The sequence below is a fragment of the Podarcis muralis genome, chromosome W, assembly GCF_964188315.1.
Source record: "Podarcis muralis chromosome W, rPodMur119.hap1.1, whole genome shotgun sequence".
NCBI classification, from domain to species: Eukaryota; Metazoa; Chordata; class Lepidosauria; order Squamata; family Lacertidae; genus Podarcis; species Podarcis muralis.
This window is the reverse complement of record NC_135674.1, coordinates 11,621,187-11,641,248: the sequence shown is the minus strand read 5'-3', so window position 1 is coordinate 11,641,248 and position 20,062 is coordinate 11,621,187. Positions and strand designations below refer to the sequence as shown.

At 45.3% G+C, this 20,062-nt stretch overlaps 1 protein-coding gene across 1 annotated transcript; it reads right to left on the bottom strand.

Moving 5' to 3' along the window:
- LOC144326295 (motile sperm domain-containing protein 1-like) lies at window positions 1-18,825 on the bottom strand. The gene is made up of 6 exons (XM_077922848.1): window positions 18,685-18,825; window positions 17,395-17,653; window positions 8,607-8,682; window positions 7,060-7,262; window positions 1,110-1,271; window positions 1-32 (listed from the first exon to the last, which is right to left on the bottom strand). Exons 1-6 carry the CDS (start codon window positions 18,823-18,825, stop codon window positions 1-3), a joined length of 873 nt encoding a protein of 290 aa, XP_077778974.1.
- Between the last annotated feature and the right edge of the window lie 1,237 nt (window positions 18,826-20,062).

Here is a 20,062-nt window from a genome sequence, read left to right as displayed (position 1 = left end):
TCATGTTCTCAGGATGACCATAGTGATAAGACCTGCAAGAATCAGAGGAAAAAATCCAGTTATTTCAGCTTACCTCGAGAAATAACCCACACCGAGAGGCATGAAAGCTTGTTCACCGCTTATGTAACCCTTTGGTTACGTAAACTTCGGGATATGTAAGTGGCAACCCCAGATGCACGTTTGTTAATATTTGTGAAATGTAGTTTGCAAAGACAACTGATCTTTGTACAAATGCCGAAATGTCAGGGGGCTCAGATATACTTTCAGTTGCAATCAGGGTGGATTGGATTCAAATCAATTTCAATCATGATTTCAATCACTAGTCAGTAAGACTTGATTTAAATCATATATTTTTTCTACAGAAAGGTTCAGCCTTGCTGCCATCCTCTTCATATTTGACAAGCACAGGAAGGTTTCCTTTTTGGAATAAGTTACAGAAAGGTTCGGCCTTGCTGGCATCCTCCTAATATTGACAACCAGAGGGAGGTTTCCTTTTTGGAACAGTAAAATTTCAGAATCGTTTTTACAGTTCTATCAAAAATGACTGATTTGGTTCTACTATTCAAAATACATTGACAGATAATGATGAAATGTTGGTGAGGTTTCATAAGCTAACTGTTTCTATTTGGACAGCTTTTCTGCTGTACTTAATTGAAAGGAGAGAAAGAATCATTTCCTTCATCACAATTTAAACCATTTATTTAACTAAAGCAATAACATGCTAGCATATGGACCCATGTTTGTTAACTGATGGGGTTGAACGTTTTTTAAAAAACAACTTAAGACTGAGTTTTAGCACACATTAAAAACTTAAAACAAATCCTTATTTCCTGATGAATAGCTTTTGGACTATAATGTAACCTAAAAGGAAAACTATAGAAAGATTCTTCCTCCAAAAGCATTTTATTTCAAAAATCCGATTTTTAAAGACTTTAAAAAAAAAAAACCATTGATCTTTATCCACGCTGGTTGCAATTTTGCTGGCATGGGCCTCACACAGTGACTCGATTATTTGACTATTTTTTAAAAACATTTCTATACACATTTTCATTTTTTCACTTGGTCCTGCCCCAAATCACATAATGTAATGACAACAAAAAGATGCGTACCTAATACGTAAGCTGCTACTAACTTTTGATTCACACTTAAGTGGAGGTAGAGAGGCACGAGGGAACCCCCTTCTCCCAATGTGGGAAGCATGAGAGCCGCAATGCACACGATTCCGAGGAACACGGTGAGCAAACTCGGCCCTGATGAGGCAATTCTGTTTTCTGGAAAAAGGAAAAGGAATTTGACATTATGGAAGGGGGCAGAATTTCTTTCCTTTCCTTTCTCCCCCCACCCTTTTATTGAATTTAGTAAATAACAAAACTTAAAAAAAAAATCTTTATTATGTTGCAAAGTAAATAAATCAAAACAAAACCATACATAAAGAAAAATATCCAATAAAACAGAAAGAAAGAAAAAAAGAAAAAGAAAAAAGTAGACAGTTAAAGAATAAAGAAAAGTATGATATTTCAATACAATAAACACTATTTTACAAAATAATAATAATAATAATAATAATAATAATAATAATAATAATAATAATAATAAGACTTCCATCACTCTCACATTTCCTTTCACCTTTCATATTTTATCTGTATTTCAGTATTATTTTCCTCTTAATATATAGATTTGTATATACAGTGGTGCCTCGCAAGACGAAAAGAATCCGTTCCGCGATTCTTTTCGTCTAGCGGTTTTTTCGTCTTGCGAAGCAACCCCATTAGTGGCTAAGCGGATTAGCGCTATTAGCGATTTAGCGCTATTAGCGGCTTAGCGGGCTTAGCGGCTAAGCTGTTAAAAGGCTATTAACGGCTTAGCGGCTTTGAAAAAGGGGGAAAAAAGCGGGGGGGAAATGGCGAGACTCGCAATACGTTTTCGTCTTGCGAAGCAAGCCCATAGGGAAATTCGTCTTGCGAAGCGCCTCTGCAACGGAAAACCCTTTCGTCTTGCGGGTTTTTCGTCTTGCGAGGCATTCGTCTTGCGGGGCACCACTGTATGTATATTTTCCCTTTTCTATTCATGAGGTCATTCTAGACACAGCCAAATTTTTACTTTTGAACCTTGTCTTTCTGAATAGTCATTCAAGCAATTCCATTCCTTCTTGACTGTATTCATTGGCTTTAGTCTTATTATATCCATAAATTTGGCCAGTTCCAAATATTCACATAATTTACATAACCATTCCTCTTTGGCCGGTACCTGGTTACCCTTCCAGTACTTAGCCACCAGAATTTTCGCCGCTGATGTCGCATACAGAAAAAAATTAGTTTTTTCTTTTGGAATACAGTATCACTGTTCAATATTCCCAAAAGATATGTTTCTGGTCTTTTACTATGTGAAGTTCTTAGTAACTTTTTTATTTTTTCATGAATCATGTCCCAGAACTTTCTGATCTCTGGACATGTCCACCACATATGGTAGAAGGTTCCAATCTGTTTTGTGCATCTCCAACACTTATTACCAAGCGATTTGTTCGTTTTAGCCAATCTCTCTGGTGCGAAATACCACCTACAGTGCATTTTCAGGTAATTTTCTCTTATTAAATAACATACTGTAAAATTTATATTTTTTTCTCCACAGTTTTTATGAATGGTATAATACAGGCATGCCCAATAGGTAGATCGTGACCTACTTAGACCTGAACCCCCCCAAAACAGGGGTAAGTCACTGCCAGTTTTTAACTCTGAGTGGATCACAGTCTCTTGGGAGTTCGCCACCCCTGGTATAACAAAAAGTACAAATGACTATCCCAAATAACGATCCCAAAATACAGACGTGCCTTCACACTGGCCAGATTGGATGTGATGCCCTCTGCCGTACTTGAGGGCAGATACCAAAAGATTCCAACTGAGAAACGACTCTGCCCCTGTGCAGATGGCAATCTGGAAACAGTGGCTCATGTTTTCCTGTCCTGTTCTGTCCCCTTTATAAAGCTCTGAGGAATGAGATCATCACCCCACTCTTACTTACCATCCCAGGCCGCCCATCTGTGGCCACATTGTTTTTTCTTTTATCAGATCAAAATGATCAGACAACAGCAAAGGTTGCTAGGTTTATCAAGGGTGCAATGAGATTAAGGGACACCATCTGAACAATAATCTTGGCCCTTTTTACCCATTGTTGTCTTTTTAATTGTATATATTGCTTGTTTTATGTTGCTATGGCCATTGGCTAATGCAAATAAAGTTTATCTATTTATCTACAAATGAGATCCACTTCATTCCTAAATGTTTCATTTCACCAAACAATCTTGCTTCCCGTCAAATCCACCCTGCCAGAATGGCTAGGACTTCAGGGGTCGGCAGACTTTTCTGGCAGGGGGCCAGTCCACTGTCCCTTGACTATATTTTGAAAAATCAATTAAAAAATGAAGAAATTCCTATGCCCCACAAATCACCCAGAGGTGTGTTTGAAATAAAAAGGCGCATTCTACTCGTGTAAAAACACGCCAATTCCTGGACTGTCCGCTGGCCAGATCAAGAAGGTAATTGGGCTGGATTCAGTCCCCGGGCCGTAGTTTGCGGACCCATGAATTAGAGCAGGGGCCGGCAATTTTTTTTTTGCCGCGGGCTGGTCCACCATCCCTAGCAACTTGAGGAGCCAGAGAAGCAGCACCGGGGGGGGGGGGTGGAGCTGGAAGAAGAGGCGAGGGGGGCAAGTAGTCCTCCCGAGCCCCACCTGCTGCAGTTACCTCCTGGAGGCTGCCACCACTACTGCTGCTGATTCTCGTGAGTAGGCAGAGCGAGCTCGTCCGCTGCACTCTCCGGCCCACAGGAGCAGCAGGGTGGCGGAGTGCGAAAGGGCTGGCTCCGGAGAGGGGCAGCTCAAAATGGCACTCAGCCAGCCCCCTTCCTCCTCTAGGCAGGGTGGGGAGAAGCAAGGAGAAGGGAGGGATTTAAATCACTAGTCAGCAAGACTTGATTTAAATCTCTTTTTTTTACAGAAAGCTTCAACCTTGCTGGCATCCTCTTCATATTGACAACCAGAGGAAGGTTTCCTTTTTGGAATTTGGAGGCACACCATACCATCATTTGCTAGACTAAGCTTGTAAGGTGACTTGATGTTACACCGTCATAGTACTATAAAAGAAGTAATTGCAACAATAAATGATATGCAGTGGGAATGAGAATTTAAAGGACTACAAGGTGCTGGGTGCTGGTGGAGGAGAGTCAAATGGGTATGGTCCTCCATCCTTCCTTTATTTCTGACCCTTTCCCTTTACTCTCTTTGGTTTTGGGGGGTGAACTGTGTGTACCTTTTTGTCTGTTTGTAAATATGCTTAAATAAAACATTTAAAAGTCAAATGAGTGTGGTACTTGATCCTTCCCCCCCTTCCTGACCCCTTCCCTTTACTCTCTGGTTTTTGTAGTTAAGTGCAGGCTTCCTCAACCTCGGCCCTCCAGATGTTTTGAGACTACAATTCCCATCATCCCTGACCACTGGTCCTGCTGGCTAGGGATGATGGGAGTTGTAGGCCAAAAACATCTGGAGGGCCGAGGTTGAGGAAGCCTGGGTTAAGTGTGTGTACCTTATTAGTAAGTAAAATTTTATTTATACCCCGCCCTCCCCAGCCAAGACCAAGCTCAGGCCGGCTAACCTCAAATATCAAATACATGAAAACGCAACCAAATGATTAAAACACAGCTTAAAAATTAGAACCAGGATAAACTTAAATGGCTGCCCATGAATTACAACCATAGGGGGTCGGGGACCTCAAGTATTCGTAAGGGCCAGCTATCCGTTTTGGTCCCACATGAGCCGATAAAAGGGCCAAAGAGATAACTTACAGGGTCCCATAGGGGGGAGGGTTTCAAACTGGGCCCGGACCGAAAGCCAGGTGGAACAGCTCTGTCTTGCAGGCCCTGGTGGAAGGACGTCAATTCCCGCAGGGCCCTGGTCTCCTGCAATAGAGCATTCCCCCAGGCCGGGGCCAAAGCTGAAAAGGTCTTGGGCCCTGGTTGAGGCCAGTTGAACTTCCTCGAGGCCTGGGACCTCCAAGATATTATTTGCAGACCCCAAGGTCCTCCATGGGGCATGCCAGGAGAGGTGGTTCCGTAGGTACAAGGGCCCTCGGCTGTATAGGGTAAGGTTACCAGGCGACCCCGTTTCCCGGGGACAGTCCTTGGATTTACAAATCGGTCCCCTGACAAAACCTATCCCCTTCAACTGAAGTTGAAAAGTGTCCCCGGATTCATGGGGGGGGGGGGGGGAATCTGGTAACGTTAGTATAGGGCTTTAAATTATTAGGGCTTTAAATTATGGTTACCAGATGTCCCCGTTTCCCGGGGACAGTCCCCGGATTTACAAACCTGTCCCCGGATTTAATGTCCCTGGATTTATATTGTTGTTGATTTATTGGTAGGGAATGAACGTGGTGTGATTGATTCAATGGCACAAGGCACATCATATGGCTGCTGAGGCAAGAAAATACCACGGAGCCGACACAGGGAGGAGGAGGAGAAGGAAGAGAAAGAGGAAGGCAAAAAAGAGGGGAGCCCCGACTTTGCTGTGCCGCCACCGAATAGGAGAGCACCAGGAGGGTGAGGGCACGTGGCCGAGCCCCGGCCCGAGCCAAGCCTACTCCACAGCGGCTAGCGCAGGCTTCCTCAACCTCGGCCCTCCAGCTGTTTTGAGACTACAATTCCCATCATCCATGACCACTGGTCCTGCTAGCTTGGGATGATGGGAGTTGTAGTCCCAAAACATCTGGAGGGCCGAGGTTGAGGAAGGCCACACGACAGAGGAGACCACAGAAGAGAAGAGGGTACTTATTTTTTAAAAAAGTAACTTTTCTGTTAATAGCTTTTTTTTCTCTTTTTAAAAAAAAGTTTCCCTGGATTCTTTGGAAAACCTTACTTGAAAGCAGGCATCTCCAACCTTTGGCCACAGACCAAAACATCTTAAGGGCCACAGGTTGGGGATGCCTGCTTTAAAGGTGAAAACCAGCACCTAAAACCTGACCTTGTGCTCCACCAGGAGCCAGTGCAGCTGGCATAGTGCTGGGTGGATGTGGTCCTGCGGCGGGGAGTGTTCTGCACCCGCTGGGGTTTCTGGGTCGGCTTCGAGGGCAGCTCCGCGTAGAGCGTGTTATAATAATCGAGCCGGGAGGTGACCGTTGCATGGATCACAGTGGCTAAATCAGGGCGAGGGAGGTAAGGAGCCAACTGCTTAGCTTGGCGGAGATGAAATAATGCCACCTTTGTTATAGCTGCAACTTGCGCCTCCGTATTGTCTGCTTGTAAATATACTTAAAGAAATAAGAAAAGGCAACTGGAAATTATGTGTGCAACAAAACCGGCACGAATTCTACTAGCACCAGCTCGGAAGACGGAAGAAAGCCCAATGAAAAAACAGTGTCAAGAGAAACTCCTGGGATATGCAGCATTAGCCAAATGAACAGATAAATTACACAAAAGGGACAACAAAGACTTTAAAAGAATTTTGAACCATTTACGATATATATGAAGAAACAACACGAAGAGTTGGACTCATTGGCAGGGTTTGAGTAAACATTCACAAGTGTATATAACATGGGTAGCCCAATCGCCTTCTCAATCCAGCCTGCAGACGGTCCAGGAATCAGCATGTTTTGACATGAGTAGAATGTGTCCTTTTATTTAAAATGCATCTCTGGGTTATTTGTGGGGCATAGGAATTTGTTCATTTTTATAAAAAAAAAAAGTCTCCAAATATATATATATAGTCTCCAAAATATAGTCTGCCCCGCACAAGGTCTGAGGGACAGTGGGCCGGCCCCGGCAGAAAAAAATAAGACGCAGGATGAAGAAATTGAAAGTAAAACAAAGTGGAAGGATAAGGGAAGTCCAGGGGAGGGGGGCAGGAAAAAATGGGAAATTGTTGGAGAGATATTTCATCAAGGATGTATATATCGCAAAACCAATAAAAACTGTTTAAAGAAAAAAAGTAAATATGCTTAAATAAAACAATTTTTAGAAAGAAAGAGGCAGTATATAGCACCAAAAAGCAATGGCGTTCCAAGCACCCAACTACCTGGCTGGCATAAAGCCTGCTCGAAAAAGACGCTCTCTGCCAGGTGCTCCGTGATCCTCTCCTCCTCCTCTTCCTTTGGCTCTTTCGCCGCCGGAAGCAGCATGGTGATGACCGCTTTCCTCTGGCTCTGCTCGGAGACCAGGAGCCGAAACTTGTCAATCACACCATAGTGGCAAGGTTGGACGTCTCGGTGACGGATCACGCTGTAACGGGAGGAGAGTGTGAACGGCCACATTTCCGTTTTTAACACGTTATTGCTTTTTTTTGTTTTAATGTTTATTAAATTTTCTTTTTTTCCTTTATAACAAGCATCCCCAACCTGTGGCCCTCCAGATGTTTTGGCCTACAACTCCCATGATCCCTAGCTAACAGGACCAGTGGCCAGGGATGATGGGAATTGTAGTCCAAAACATCTGGAGGGCCGAATGTTGGGGCTGCCTGCTTTATAACAACCAAATAAAATTTCTTTATCAAATATATCTTTTCTCAAATTGAGCTTTGCCTTCCTCCTGTTCCCCTCCCTGATTTCCATATGCAATCACTTTTATCTTCGCATTTCTAAATCACCCTATTTACCTTATCTCAGGCTTCCTCTCAATATGGACAGAGGAAGGTTTCCTTTTGGGAAAGGTTCAGGCTTGCTTGCATCCTCTCAATATGGACAAGTGGAGGAAGGTTTCCTTTTGGGAACCATAAAATCACCCATTTCCTACCACCCTTCTGAGAAATACCCCACCCCACCCTCCCACTATATATCAGGGTCTGGGGACTGCTGTTTCAGTGTATTTGAAGAAGAGCGCCTGCACACAAAAGCTTAGACCCAGAACAAACTGAGTTGGTCTCTAAGGTGCTACTAGACAATTTTCATTTTTTTATTATTTCAGCTTTTTTTGTTCACCTGCATAATCTCCCTTGCTGTTTCCTGCCGGACTAATTGCAGTCGTTCACAGTCGCCCACAGGTTGACCAATCCCATTGAGTTCTACTACCCTTTGTAGAAAAACCCCGCCCCACCCTCCCACTATATATCACGGCCTGGTAATAATAACAACAAATAATAAACTTTGATTTGTATCCCGCCCTCCCCGGCCAAAACCGGGCTCAGGGCAGCTAACATCAAATATGTAACACTGGTATAAAATCAAGCAATAACGAAATTACCTCCTGAAAACAAGTCAGGATCAAATTAAAATCCAATTAGATGGCTTTCTGCAGGATTAGGGTTGGGAACAGTAAACGCTCATCAGGCCCAACTATTTGCGCTGCTCTTATATGGGCCTGGGAGGCCTCTTTTCATACTAGTCCTTATACAGGCTTCAGTTTCCGTGTATCTGAAGAAGTGTGCATGCACATGAAAGCTCAGACCCAGAACAAACTTCATTGGTCTCTACGTTCCTCCTGGACCATTTTTCTTTATTTTCCCCACCCTGAGATGTCTTGATAAGGGTGGACTATACATCTAATAAAGGGAAGATCGGCCTCTGGAAGGCAGGTTAGTGGTTGCTATTCATTACAAGCCAACAAACCCAAAACCAGCTTTTTACTCACATGTCAACGCAGCACTGAGGCTTCACCGCACCCACTGCATCGACCACAATGTATTTATTTGGGGTTGTGCAAAGAACTGAAAGAAAAGAAAAAGGGCCGTCATTCGATGTCAGCCAATTGCCAGGAACTGGCACAGAAGCGAAGCTCAACATCAGGCACAGGCAAACTCCGGCCCTCCAGTTGTTTTGGGACTACAACTCCCATCATCCCTAGCTAATGGGATCAGTGGTCAGGGGTGGTGGGAATTGTAGCCCCAAACATCTGGAGGGACAGAGTTTGCCTATGACTGCTCTGCATTTTTTCGTCATTTACTTCACCTACTGCAGGGATGGCCCAACTCGGCCCCCCAGCTGCTTGGGACTACAATTCCCATCATCCCTGACCACTTTTTGAATAATTTATTGAACAAGCAAAGTCTTAAAATACATGCAATACCGGGACTTCCGGGTTGGTGCCTCCGGTAATGGCGGAATTCCTCTGATCGGGAAGAATTTGCCCCGTGGGAATTTGGGTCTGGCCGCCACGGCGAAGGCGGAGACCCATAAAAAATCACAGGCGGGAGAAGCCTGTGAGCGTGGGATTCGGTGGGCACCTTTTGCGCCTCCCCTACTCGCGGGGAAACCCGGTTTCGGGGATCCGGAGCGACATAGGGTGACATAGCTGTTGCCAGAGAGCACTGACTTTTTCCTGTGGACAATTTGACTCCAAAGTAATTACCCGTGAGTAGAGCTGAAGTGGGAGAATTGGATTTTTAAACGTTTAATTTGGCATCGAAACGGGGAGGTTCAATAAAGGAAGTCCGCCTCCCCCTTTTGTAAATAGACTGAAGCAATGAGTTTGCAAGCTGAAGTCTTGGAAAGCCTTTTGTAAAAGACTAAATTTCCATCGGCAAAGAACATTAAACCCCCCCTTGGAGACAGGAGAAGAGGGGGGGAAGTGGTGGACTGAATATGCCTGTAGGAGAGAGCGAAGAGAGCTAAAATACCGCCGCTCTGACCCTGGAAACGGGCTGCTAGCAGGATTGATGTCTTTTGGAATGTTCATTGACAGCGTTTAGAACGTTCATTGACAGTTAGCTAAACAAGAGAATACATTGTTTCTACTGTCTCCGGCTGTTTTTTAAAAAAGGAGTAAAAGTAACTGAAAACTGAGACTAACTTTGGATTATTGGAACTGTGTTTAAAAGAGGACATTACTGATTAATACAAATAGAAACTGTTTCCCCCTAGTGGAAGCTTTTGAAACTGGTTGCTTTACAAGAGCTGGGCTAGGGGAATTTCCAGCTGCAAGATAAAAAACTGAGACTCTGGGATTGACCTTGAATCTTTTAAGTGTTATGGCAAATGGAAAGGAAAAAACAGACCAGTCAACTGCTGAAAAAACATTAAGGTCTGGGAGGACTTGGCAGCAACCCAGGAGAGGCTCAACATCAGGCCTCCCTGCCTCTTCGGCTGCTGCTTCTGTACCAGTACACTCAAAACCAAGAGGAATGTCGACAGAAGAGGCCTTAGCGGTTGCATTAGTGAAGATAAACAATTCGCTGGAACAGCTTCACAAGAAAACAGATGTGATAAATGCGAAAGTGGATGCTGCAAATATTAAAATCGACTTAATTGCAGAAAGTATAAATAATCTGGGACAAAAGGTGAATACCAATACAGAAACCATCCAGAAATTGATACAGGAATCTACTTTGATACGGCAAACTGCGGATGAAGCCAGGGAGAAAGCCGTTGCTGCTGAATGTAAAGCAACACAACTGGAGAGAGAGAGAGTCCCAGCCCTACAGAGGCAACTTGATGAACGTAAGTTGACGCTTGTTATGATTGAACTTAAAGAAAAACAGACGAATTTGAGGATCAGAGCCCTACCTGAATTGGAAAAGGAAAGCTTGACAGAGTTTCAGGAGGAGACAGGACTAACATTGGTTGAGAAAGAGAGGTATTTGGGGGTTAGCGTGACTGCCAAAAATGTGAATCTATTTAAGGATAATTGTGAAGGACGTTGGATTGAAGTGAAGGGGGATTTGGAAATATGGACAAATTTGAAGTTGTCATTGTTGGGCCGAGTTGCTGTGGGGGGGATGAGTGTTGCTGTGATGTTGCTTTTGTTTCAAACATTGCAAGTTTCGGATGGGATGGATTGTTTCAGGAGGTGGCAGAGGGATGTTTTCAGCTTTGTTTGGCAGGGCAAGAAGCCTCGAGTAAAATTTAAGATATTGACTGATGCCAAAGAAGGAGGTGGATTTGCCCTGCTAGACCTTAAACTTTGTTGTGAACCAGCTGCTTTTTGCTGGCTGAGAGAACGGCTGCTTCTTGAAAACACTGAAGTGTTGGATAATGGCAGATGAAGTTGATGGACTATATGGAATTGGCGGAAATGACTGGCAAAATCCGAGACCAGGGAGAAGAGTCGGTGGAAGAAGACTGGAAAAAGTTTAAAGACTATTTACAGAAATATTGTAAAATTAATGAATGTTAGAAGAATGTTGGAATGAAGTTATATGGCTTTAGTAGAAATGCTATAAGGAATTAAGTATAAATAGATTAATAGAATATTAAAGGAAAAAATAAGGCTAGAATGTGTTAAGATAATTATAGGATAGAAAACAGAGGAAGATGGTGTTGGGATATTTCCGTTCCACCTTAAAAGGGAGCAGGCTTTGAGAGTCACAGAGTCTGCGCATGTCCTAGTCACAGGATGTTTATGTTTGCTGTTTCCTTTCGATTTCAGTTGGTCAGAGGCACTGACACAGAACGGTCATGTTTTTCCTTTGTTCTGTTCAACGCTAAATAAAGTCTGTAAATTATGCTCTTCTGCGGTGCGAGCTTTTGGCTGTGTTTCTGCTGATAAACAGTGTACACAAGCCTGGAATGTGGCAATCTATTTCTAAGGCTTCGTGTCGCTAACTGCTGGATCTGCCTGTCTCCGGGAGATCGATGGACGTCCGGCACACGGCTTGGGGCCATGATGGACAATATCTCCCTGGCAGTTTCCCAACAACAAGGTTTCGGGCCCAGATTCACAGCACCTACAGGAGAGTAAAGCTGCAACAGACTGCGTTTGAGAGGTACGTGGGAAAAGCGAAAGAAAGGGAGGCTTTTCTGTTTTACCTCGGACGGAGCCTTTGATGTCCGGCAAGGCTTAATTGGCCTGGGAGCTGAGCCAAAAGGCATCGTGATTAATGAGCTGCCACGATAAGGAGTCTTTGAAGGCATAAAGGCTCACGGCTCAAGTAAAAAGCTGGAATGGAGTTTTTCCACGCTTTTGAAGCTTCAGAGGCCACTGAGTGCCCAAAGTTAAATCGGCACAATTATCAGACCTGGGCAAAATGGTGTGAGAGTTTGCTGCGTCAGTATGGAGTCTGGCATACTGTGTCTCAAGCCCCCCCAGATCCTCTGACAGAGAAATGGGAGGCCCAGAATTCGAGGGCCATTGACATAATAGTCTTATCCGTCTCTCTGGAGGAAATTGCTACGCTTGCTGGCAACGTGACGGCACGTAAGATGTGGAATGCTTTGAAGATAGCCCATCTGCCAATCATCCCAGCCCAGAGTTTGACTGCATCGGAGGTCCTGGCTGTTTCCCAGAATGCGAGTGAATGCAGTGATGCTGAGGGCACCGGTTGCAAGCTGCAGGGGGAGCAGACTGTGATGTCATCCCAGGCAGCATTCCAGCCTCCAGGGGGAGCCAAGGAGACGGCAGCTGAGAGCTCTGTTTCTCATGGGAACCAAGGTCATCGTCTTTGCAGAGGCCGGAAGGCCAGAGGTAAACAAAGACAGATGCCTGCAGATGGCCCGAAGCAGAAGGGGGGTGAAAAGCCCACGCCAGTGGAAAACAAGGCTTTGTTAGCTGGCACTGCTTCACCAAAGGCTAAAGGCAAGTCTCATGGCCAGGAGCAGGGGGGCAAGCTGCAAAAGCCCACGCCGGTGGAAAACAAGGTTTTGCTTGCTGCAAAGACTGCTCCAAAGGCTAAAGCCAGGTTTATTGTGGACTCTGGTGCAAGCCGCCATCTTTCAAAGGATAAGCACCTGTTTATCTCCTTCTCGCCTCAAGAAGGAGAGATCCACCTGGCTGATGGAAGGACGTTGCAAATTGCAGGAGAAGGGACTGTGAAACTTGCAAGTTTGCATACAACCATCAGTAATGTACTGTATGTTCCTGGAGCTGCGGACAATTTGCTTAGCGTCCCACAGCTGACTGGGCGTGGCTTTGAGATATCCTTCAAGAGGAGCGTCTGTGTCATCAGGAAAGGCAAAGAGGACATTTTGCATGCAAAGTTTATAGATGGTTTATTCTGTATAACTTATGATGACAATGCTGTTGTGTCTAATGCTGATTCTTGTTGTGTTGCACAAACTAACAAGGTTCTTCATGCAGGATGCATTCATGATGCACATCGAAGATTTTGTCACATGTCTTGGCAGGCGCTGGCCAAGATGCCTGGATTGGTTGAAGGTTTGAACATCAAACCTTGTAAGTATCACATGAAATGTGTATCTTGTGCAGAGAACAAGGTGAAGGTTGCTCCAAAGTGGGGGGAAAATGTGGGAATTTTCCAGAGTTACCCAGAGGAGGATGAAGGTGATGTCAAGCAAGCAGCTAAAGCTGAGGAAGCTGCTGAGGATGATGATGATGAGGATGATGATGATGATGATCAGAGTTCGGATTCCAGTTCATTGGGCGGCGCTGCTGCTGATGTCAGTGAGAGTGATGACACAGCAGACTACAAGAGTGCAAAGGCCTCAGTCAGACCATCTGATGCGTCTGACAATGAACTGGAAGAACCACTGTTCACCATTGGTCATTTTTCTCCTAAGAAAGAGGAGATGAGTCCAGAAGACTTGCGTCTAGTACGTAGGTCTGAAAGGGCGACCAAAGGCAGACCTCCTAAGAGATTTGCTGATGAGTTTGCCAAGACTGCAACTGCTGTTCTTAGTAGCTCAGAGAAGGTGTGGGAACCTTCAAGCTTCAAAGAGGTTCAGGAGTTAACCTCTAAAGATGCTGAGCCTTGGCTTAATGCCATGAAGGCTGAAGTTGATTCCTTGAACAGGAACCAAACTTGGGAGCTGGTACCGGTAGTCCCAGGTATGAGACTGGTTGGCAGCAAATGGGTCTTCAAGGCCAAGACAGACCAAAATGGCAAGGTTGTCAGACACAAAGCCAGATTGGTTGCCAGAGGTTTTTCACAGGTACCAGGACAGGATTACCACGAGACCTACTCACCCACCGTCAAATATGAGAGCATTCGGCTGATGCTCAAGATCGCTGCGGAGGAGAAACTGCATGTTTCCCATCATGACATTAATACAGCTTTTTTGTACGGGATTTTGAACGAGGAGCTGTTTATGCTTCCACCTGACGGAATGCAGATACAGAAGGGAATGGTCTGTAAACTGCGGAAATCCTTATATGGTCTCAAGCAGAGTGCTAGGTGTTGGAACACAAAACTCACTGAAACGTTGCTTTCTCTAGGTTTTCACCAGGGCAAAGCTGATCCATGTGTGTTTGTCAAGGAGGAGGGGCAAAACAAACTGTATTGTTTATGTTTTGTTGATGATCTTCTGATGTTTTGGAAGAATCAGGCTTTCTATCAAAGCACCCTAGCTCAGCTGAAGGAGCACTTTGACATGAAGGATCTTGGTGAGGTATCCAACTATCTTTCTCTGCAGGTGGAGAAGGATCAAGCAGGTAATTTTCTGGTACACCAAACACAGAAAATTGCTGATGTATTAACCAGGTTGAATTTGGTTGATGCAAACCCAGCAGACACACCGATGGTGACAGGTTACCAGGTAGACAGTACTGCTGAAGCGTTTTCTGACACAACGCTATACAGATGCGTTCTAGGCAAGCTGAATTTCATTGCCAGATGTTCAAGACCTGACATAGCTGTAAGCTGTAATCTGCTTAGCAGACATGCCAACAATCCTACGGTTCAGGATTGGAAAGCTCTGAAGCGCATAGCCCGCTATTTGAAAGGGACTATGCACTACAGGCTGAGGTTCACCAGTCAGAAGACTGGAGGTCTTGAAATCTTTGCAGATGCAAGTTTTGGAAGTGACACCACAGATGGTACAAGCACTTCTGGAGTATGCTACATGTACAACCACTGCCTGTTTGACTGGTTGTGCAAGAAGCAAACAACAGTGAGCCTAAGTTCCTGTGAAGCGGAACTCAATGCTCTGTCATTTTCACTCATGGATTGTGAATGGTTGATGCAACTGTTTAAGGACATCGGGGTTTCTGTGAAATGTCCTATACAAGTGTATCAAGACAATAGATCATGTTTGGCTTTGCTGAACTCCGAGAGTTGCAAGCAAAGAACCAAGTACTTGCAGATTAAGCTACATCGTGCAAGAGAGTGTATTCATAAGGGACTGATTCGGGTGTCCTATATGGCAGGAAATGAAATTCCTGCTGATCTGTTGTCTAAGGTTGTTAACAAAGAACAACTAAAGGTTTACACACAGAGGTTGCAATTGGGTGAACCACAGGTACTACAGGTTACACGGAAAGGGGGAGGATGTTGGGATATTTCCGTTCCACCTTAAAAAGGGAGCAGGCTTTGAGAGTCACAGAGTCTGCGCATGTCCTAGTCACAGGATGTTTATGTTTGCTGTTTCCTTTCGATTTCAGTCGGTCAGAGGCACTGACACAGAACGGTCATGTTTTTCCTTTGTTCTGTTCAACGCTAAATAAAGTCTGTAAATTATGCTCTTCTGCGGTGCGAGCTTTTGGCTGTGTTTCTGCTGATAAACAGTGTACACAAGCCTGGAATGTGGCAATCTATTTCTAAGGCTTCGTGTCGCTAACTGCTGGATCTGCCTGTCTCCGGGAGATCGATGGACACACGGCTTGGGGCCATGATGGACAATATCTCCCTGGCAGTTTCCCAACAGATGGAAAGGAATTGCTGAAACAATTAACAGAAGTGGAATACAAAAAGGGAGGTGTGAGGAGGTCGTTGAAATAAGTGAATGAAAGATAAGATATTGAAAATGTTTGAGGTGTTTTAAATTGTTTTTGTTTGTTTTTGTTTTGTTTTGTTAGTTTAATGTGTTAGTGTTATGTAGTGTTTTTGTATTGTATTGTTCTTTTTTTGTAGTGTTTAAACGGTTGGAAAAGTAATAAATATTATTTTTTAAAAAATACATGCAATACCAGCAAACAGACATAAAAATTATTGAGAGTATACATACAAAATATCAAAAATAAAGGAAAAAGAGAGGGAGAGGGGAAAAAGAAAAGAATAAAGAAAAGAATAAATGAATAGAGTAAAAAACATAGTAATAGCTCATATTTTAGTCAGCAAAGAAAAGAAACTTCCAACTATACCCATGGTACTAATTTTCAAATAAACTATTATTTAGAGTTACACAACGTTGTTTTTCGTTAACTGTTGGGGAAACGCTGAAGACCATTGTAATTTCAAGGAGCTAGATGACATGCCTCTTTCCCTTTACATTCCTGGTTTTAAATTTGCCGATTCATGCTGGTATAACTTGTTTTCCACACACCTGTGTCAGGAGTTTCCTGGGTCTCCTGTGTTCTAGGTGCTGATTGGCTAGTGGGGAGGATACTGTCCCATTAAAGTTTAATTAGTTTAATGCTAAGCAAATGTCCAGTGCGCTTCCAATGCCACAATGTCCCATTACAGCAGAGCATTTCGCGCAGTGGTTTAAGAAGGGCTGGAGAGTCAGTATCTTTTCAATAAAGGAATCTTGGAGCAAGCGGTTTGGAACTCAAATAAAAGGTTTATTTACACACACAAAAAAACCCTGGTGACGAACCACACATATCAGCAAACACGCCCAAAAAGAAAGGGAAGGGACAAACACACTAGTGAGCTGACTATTTATACAAACTCACATTCCTGGAAGCTTAACGACTTCCAGCTGCTCAGTGATTAGAGCGTCTTGATTAGAGCCTCTTAACCCTTTAATACCAACAGATACCCAATTGCAGTGAATTGGGTTGGAGACGCTCAGCTGCTCCGCATTCCTGTTGAGTCACAACCCGTGTCCCAGGCTGATCATGAGTGATCCCTGCTAACCAGGTGCAGTCAATCAAAGTTGGCTATAAAAGCTGTAGGTTGAAGGGGCTCACAGAGCTTCTTCACAGATTGAGGTACCAGATACTGTTGGCTGGGGTCTCTCTTGCTGCTCTACCTGGAGCTCCAGGCAGCTGAAGGGGAGATTGTGTGTGACTTCTGTCAGGTATGCTGTAATTTGTGTTTTGCATGCCTGCTGCTATCTGTTAACCTTATGCAAATAAAGCATTACTTATTCTTCATCCACTGGTGTGTTTATTGGCTCCAGATCTAGAAAGAACCCTGCCCTTGGCAGAACATTAACTTAATTTAACTTTATCTAATGTGTACTTTGTATTACAACGCTCATTCAATATCCTCCAGAAAACTTTTACTATTGCAGTACCCTTTGAGATATTAACCAATCCTTATTTACTTCTTGTTTTGTATTTCCTCTTCCTGACCCCGTTCTCCTTGCTAATTGTAAGTACTCTTATCTATTTGGCTTGCCATTCAGTCTTTGAGGGGACATCATCCCTGACCACTGGCCCTGTGAGCTAGGGATGATGGGAGTTGTTGTCCCAAAACAGCTGGAAGGCCAAGTTGGGCCATGCCTGATCTAGACTCCCAAGTTATTGTAACCCACCCAGGGACTTTCAGGCAAAAGGCAGGTCAGAAAGTGAATAAAAGGAAGTTGAGGCAATCCCTCCTCCCCAAGCAAGAAGGCCTTTCAATTGAATTGTACCTGAGACGCACCTTTGAATTTTAAGGCAAATTCATAGGGGTTATAGAGAGTCAACACCTGTTTGTGGGTCGACTGGTCGTCCGCGTAAAAGATAAGCTCCGTGGGGAACAGGAATACGGGAAGGGTTCCTTCCACTAACTCTGGCTGCCGTTTTGCTGCTGCATTGGCCCCGAGTCGTCCTCCCCGCTGCGCCTTCTGCTCACAGGACTGCTTCGTCTCCCCAAGCGTCTTGTCAGAGCAATTTAGGAATCCGAAAGCATTTTGGCAAACCTATAGGCAGAAAAAACAACAACGGTAAAGGTCAAAGGCTCTGGTTCGCATACTTTGGCAGCCAGGTGGATATATATTAATATATAGCAAGCTTCCTAAACCTTGGCCCTCCAGATGTTTTGAGACTACAATTCCCATCATCCCTGACAACTGGTCCTGCTAGCTAGGGATCATGGGAGTTGTAGGCCAAAAACATCTGGAGGGCTGAGTTTGAGGAAGCCTGATATATAGAAACAATCATAATATTGTTCATAGTTGTTTCAAATGGAGGACTTCTTGTTTCACAGCTCGTACTCTTGGCCACTATACTTCATACCGCTATTAATAAAATTTGGCCCTCCAGCTGTTTTGGGACTACAACTCCCATCATCCCTAGCCAACAGCACCAGTGGCCAGGGATGATGGGCATTGTAGTCCCAAAAAAGCTAAGAGGGGGTCATCCCTGACACAACTCCGGGAACTCCGCCACGGGAGAAGGAGGCGCTGCCCACCACTGCCCGGGACCCCCAAGGCGAGAGAGAGTGACCGCCAAAGGCATGACGACGACGACCCCCCCCCCCAAAAAAAGCCAGGCCCTCCTCGCCCTCAGCGAGGGTCGCCTGCTTCTTCGAGAGCCATTTCCCCCAGGAAGCCCCCCCCCAACGGCCCAAGACCCCCAATCTCCGCCCCCCCCCCGCAGAGGAGCGCAGCTCCTTCCCCTCAAGCCCGAGGAGACCCGCTTTTGTTTCGGGGTCGGGTCGCCTCGCAGCTGTTTCGGGACTACAACTCCCATCAAGGAGCAAGAGGTGAGGGATGGTGGGAATGGTAGTCCCCAAACAGGCCCCTCAGTGGGAAGGAAACCCCTGAGGGCATTCCTGGGGGGCGGCAGACCCCCGCTCCCTGCCCTCACTCACCCCTCGGACAGACCCACCACCGCCGCCTCTGGGCTCTTTCGGTCACCAATCGCCGCCTCTCCGCCTCTCTCCCTCGGCTCAGTGGACGGGCCCGCCCATTTCCCCGCCCCTTTTTGTGTCACCAGTCGATAGGGCTGCCGGGAATGTGAAGCGGGAGGCGGGAAAAGGGCGCGAGAGGCGGTGCCTCTTCTCGACGTCCTTGGGCGGCAGGGGGCGGGGCGGTGGGTGGAGCTTCCCCAACGCGTGCACAGAGAGGAGGGCCTCGCTCGGGCCGCCCATCGTCGCTTGCTGGAACAAGGGCTGTTGTTTCTGTGGAGGCTGCGGATGTGCGTTTCCCTCGCCCGGACCGTCCAGAAAGAGGGTCGTCCTCTCCCCGCCTCTCACGGTATGTAGTGAAAAACGACAATAAAAAACGCACGCGCACACACACACAGAATCGCAGGTTGGCTGGCGAATGGTGGTCGTCCAGCTCTTTTGGGACTACAACTGCCTTCATCACTAGCTCACAAGAGGGTCTGGGTTAAAGGCGGATCTAGACGGATCCTCATGGATCCTCCCCTTTTTAAAAAATAACCCCAACAAATGCAGTGTAAAATCACACCTGGAAGGCACGCCTACAGACTGGACTATAAAAACGTGGATCCAACACTTTGCCGCGCTGCAGCAGCACAAAAACATGGATCCGAGGCATGGATCCTCATGAATTCATATGATTTTTATATTGAAACAAAATAAAAACACCATGATACTGTAGACCACTTCTTAGTCTGTAGGCAGAACCAAAAAAATTACGCACCCACTGTTTCGTGGTGCCGCAATGGCGCAAAAACATGGTTACAAAACACGGATCCTCATGGATCCTCATGATTTCTGCACTAGATCAGCCCAAAGTCACCATCATTTCAAATATCATGGCCATGGGCACAGCATCCACCACAAAAATGACGGATCCACGACTTCCTGGCGACAACGTAGCCCAAAAACGTGGTTTTGAAGCACGGATCTTCATGGATCCTCACACTTTTCGCATTGGGCCACCCCAAACTCACCATCAAATCACACATCATAGCCAGGGGCACAGCATCCACCACAAAAATCACGGATCCACAGCTTCCTGGCCACTCCATGGCCCAAAAACGTGGTTTTGAAGCACGGATCCTCATGGGTCCTCATGATTTTTGCACTAGATCAGGCCAAAGTCACAATCGGATCAAACATCATGGCCATGGGTACAGCATCCACCACAAAAAATCACGGATCCATGGCTTCCTGGCCATACCGTGGCCCAAAAACGTGGTTTTGAAGCACGGATCCTCATGGATCCTCACGCTTTTTCCATTGGGCCACCCCAAACTCACCGTCAAATCACACATCATGTCCTGAGGTACCGCCTGCACCACAAAAAAGTAGGATCCACGGCTTCCTGGTCATACCGTGGCCCCAAAACGTGGTTTTTTGTTGTTGTTTTTAAAGATATTTATTGAAGTTTTCAAATTTAATACAATAAAAAAGAATC

Bases quoted from the DNA above. Each gene is read 5' to 3' on its own strand.
- LOC144326295 (XM_077922848.1), bottom strand. From the start codon at position 18,825: ATGGGCGGCCCGAGCGAGGCCCTCCTCTCTGTGCACGCGTTGGGGAAG. The intron at 8,683-17,394 runs GTGCGTCTCAGG...CTTTTCTTTCAG, and splicing joins ATTTGCCTTAAAATTCAAAG to TTCTTTGCACAACCCCAAAT. The intron at 7,263-8,606 runs GTGAGTAAAAAG...CTCCCGTTACAG, and splicing joins CCTCAGTGCTGCGTTGACAT to CGTGATCCGTCACCGAGACG.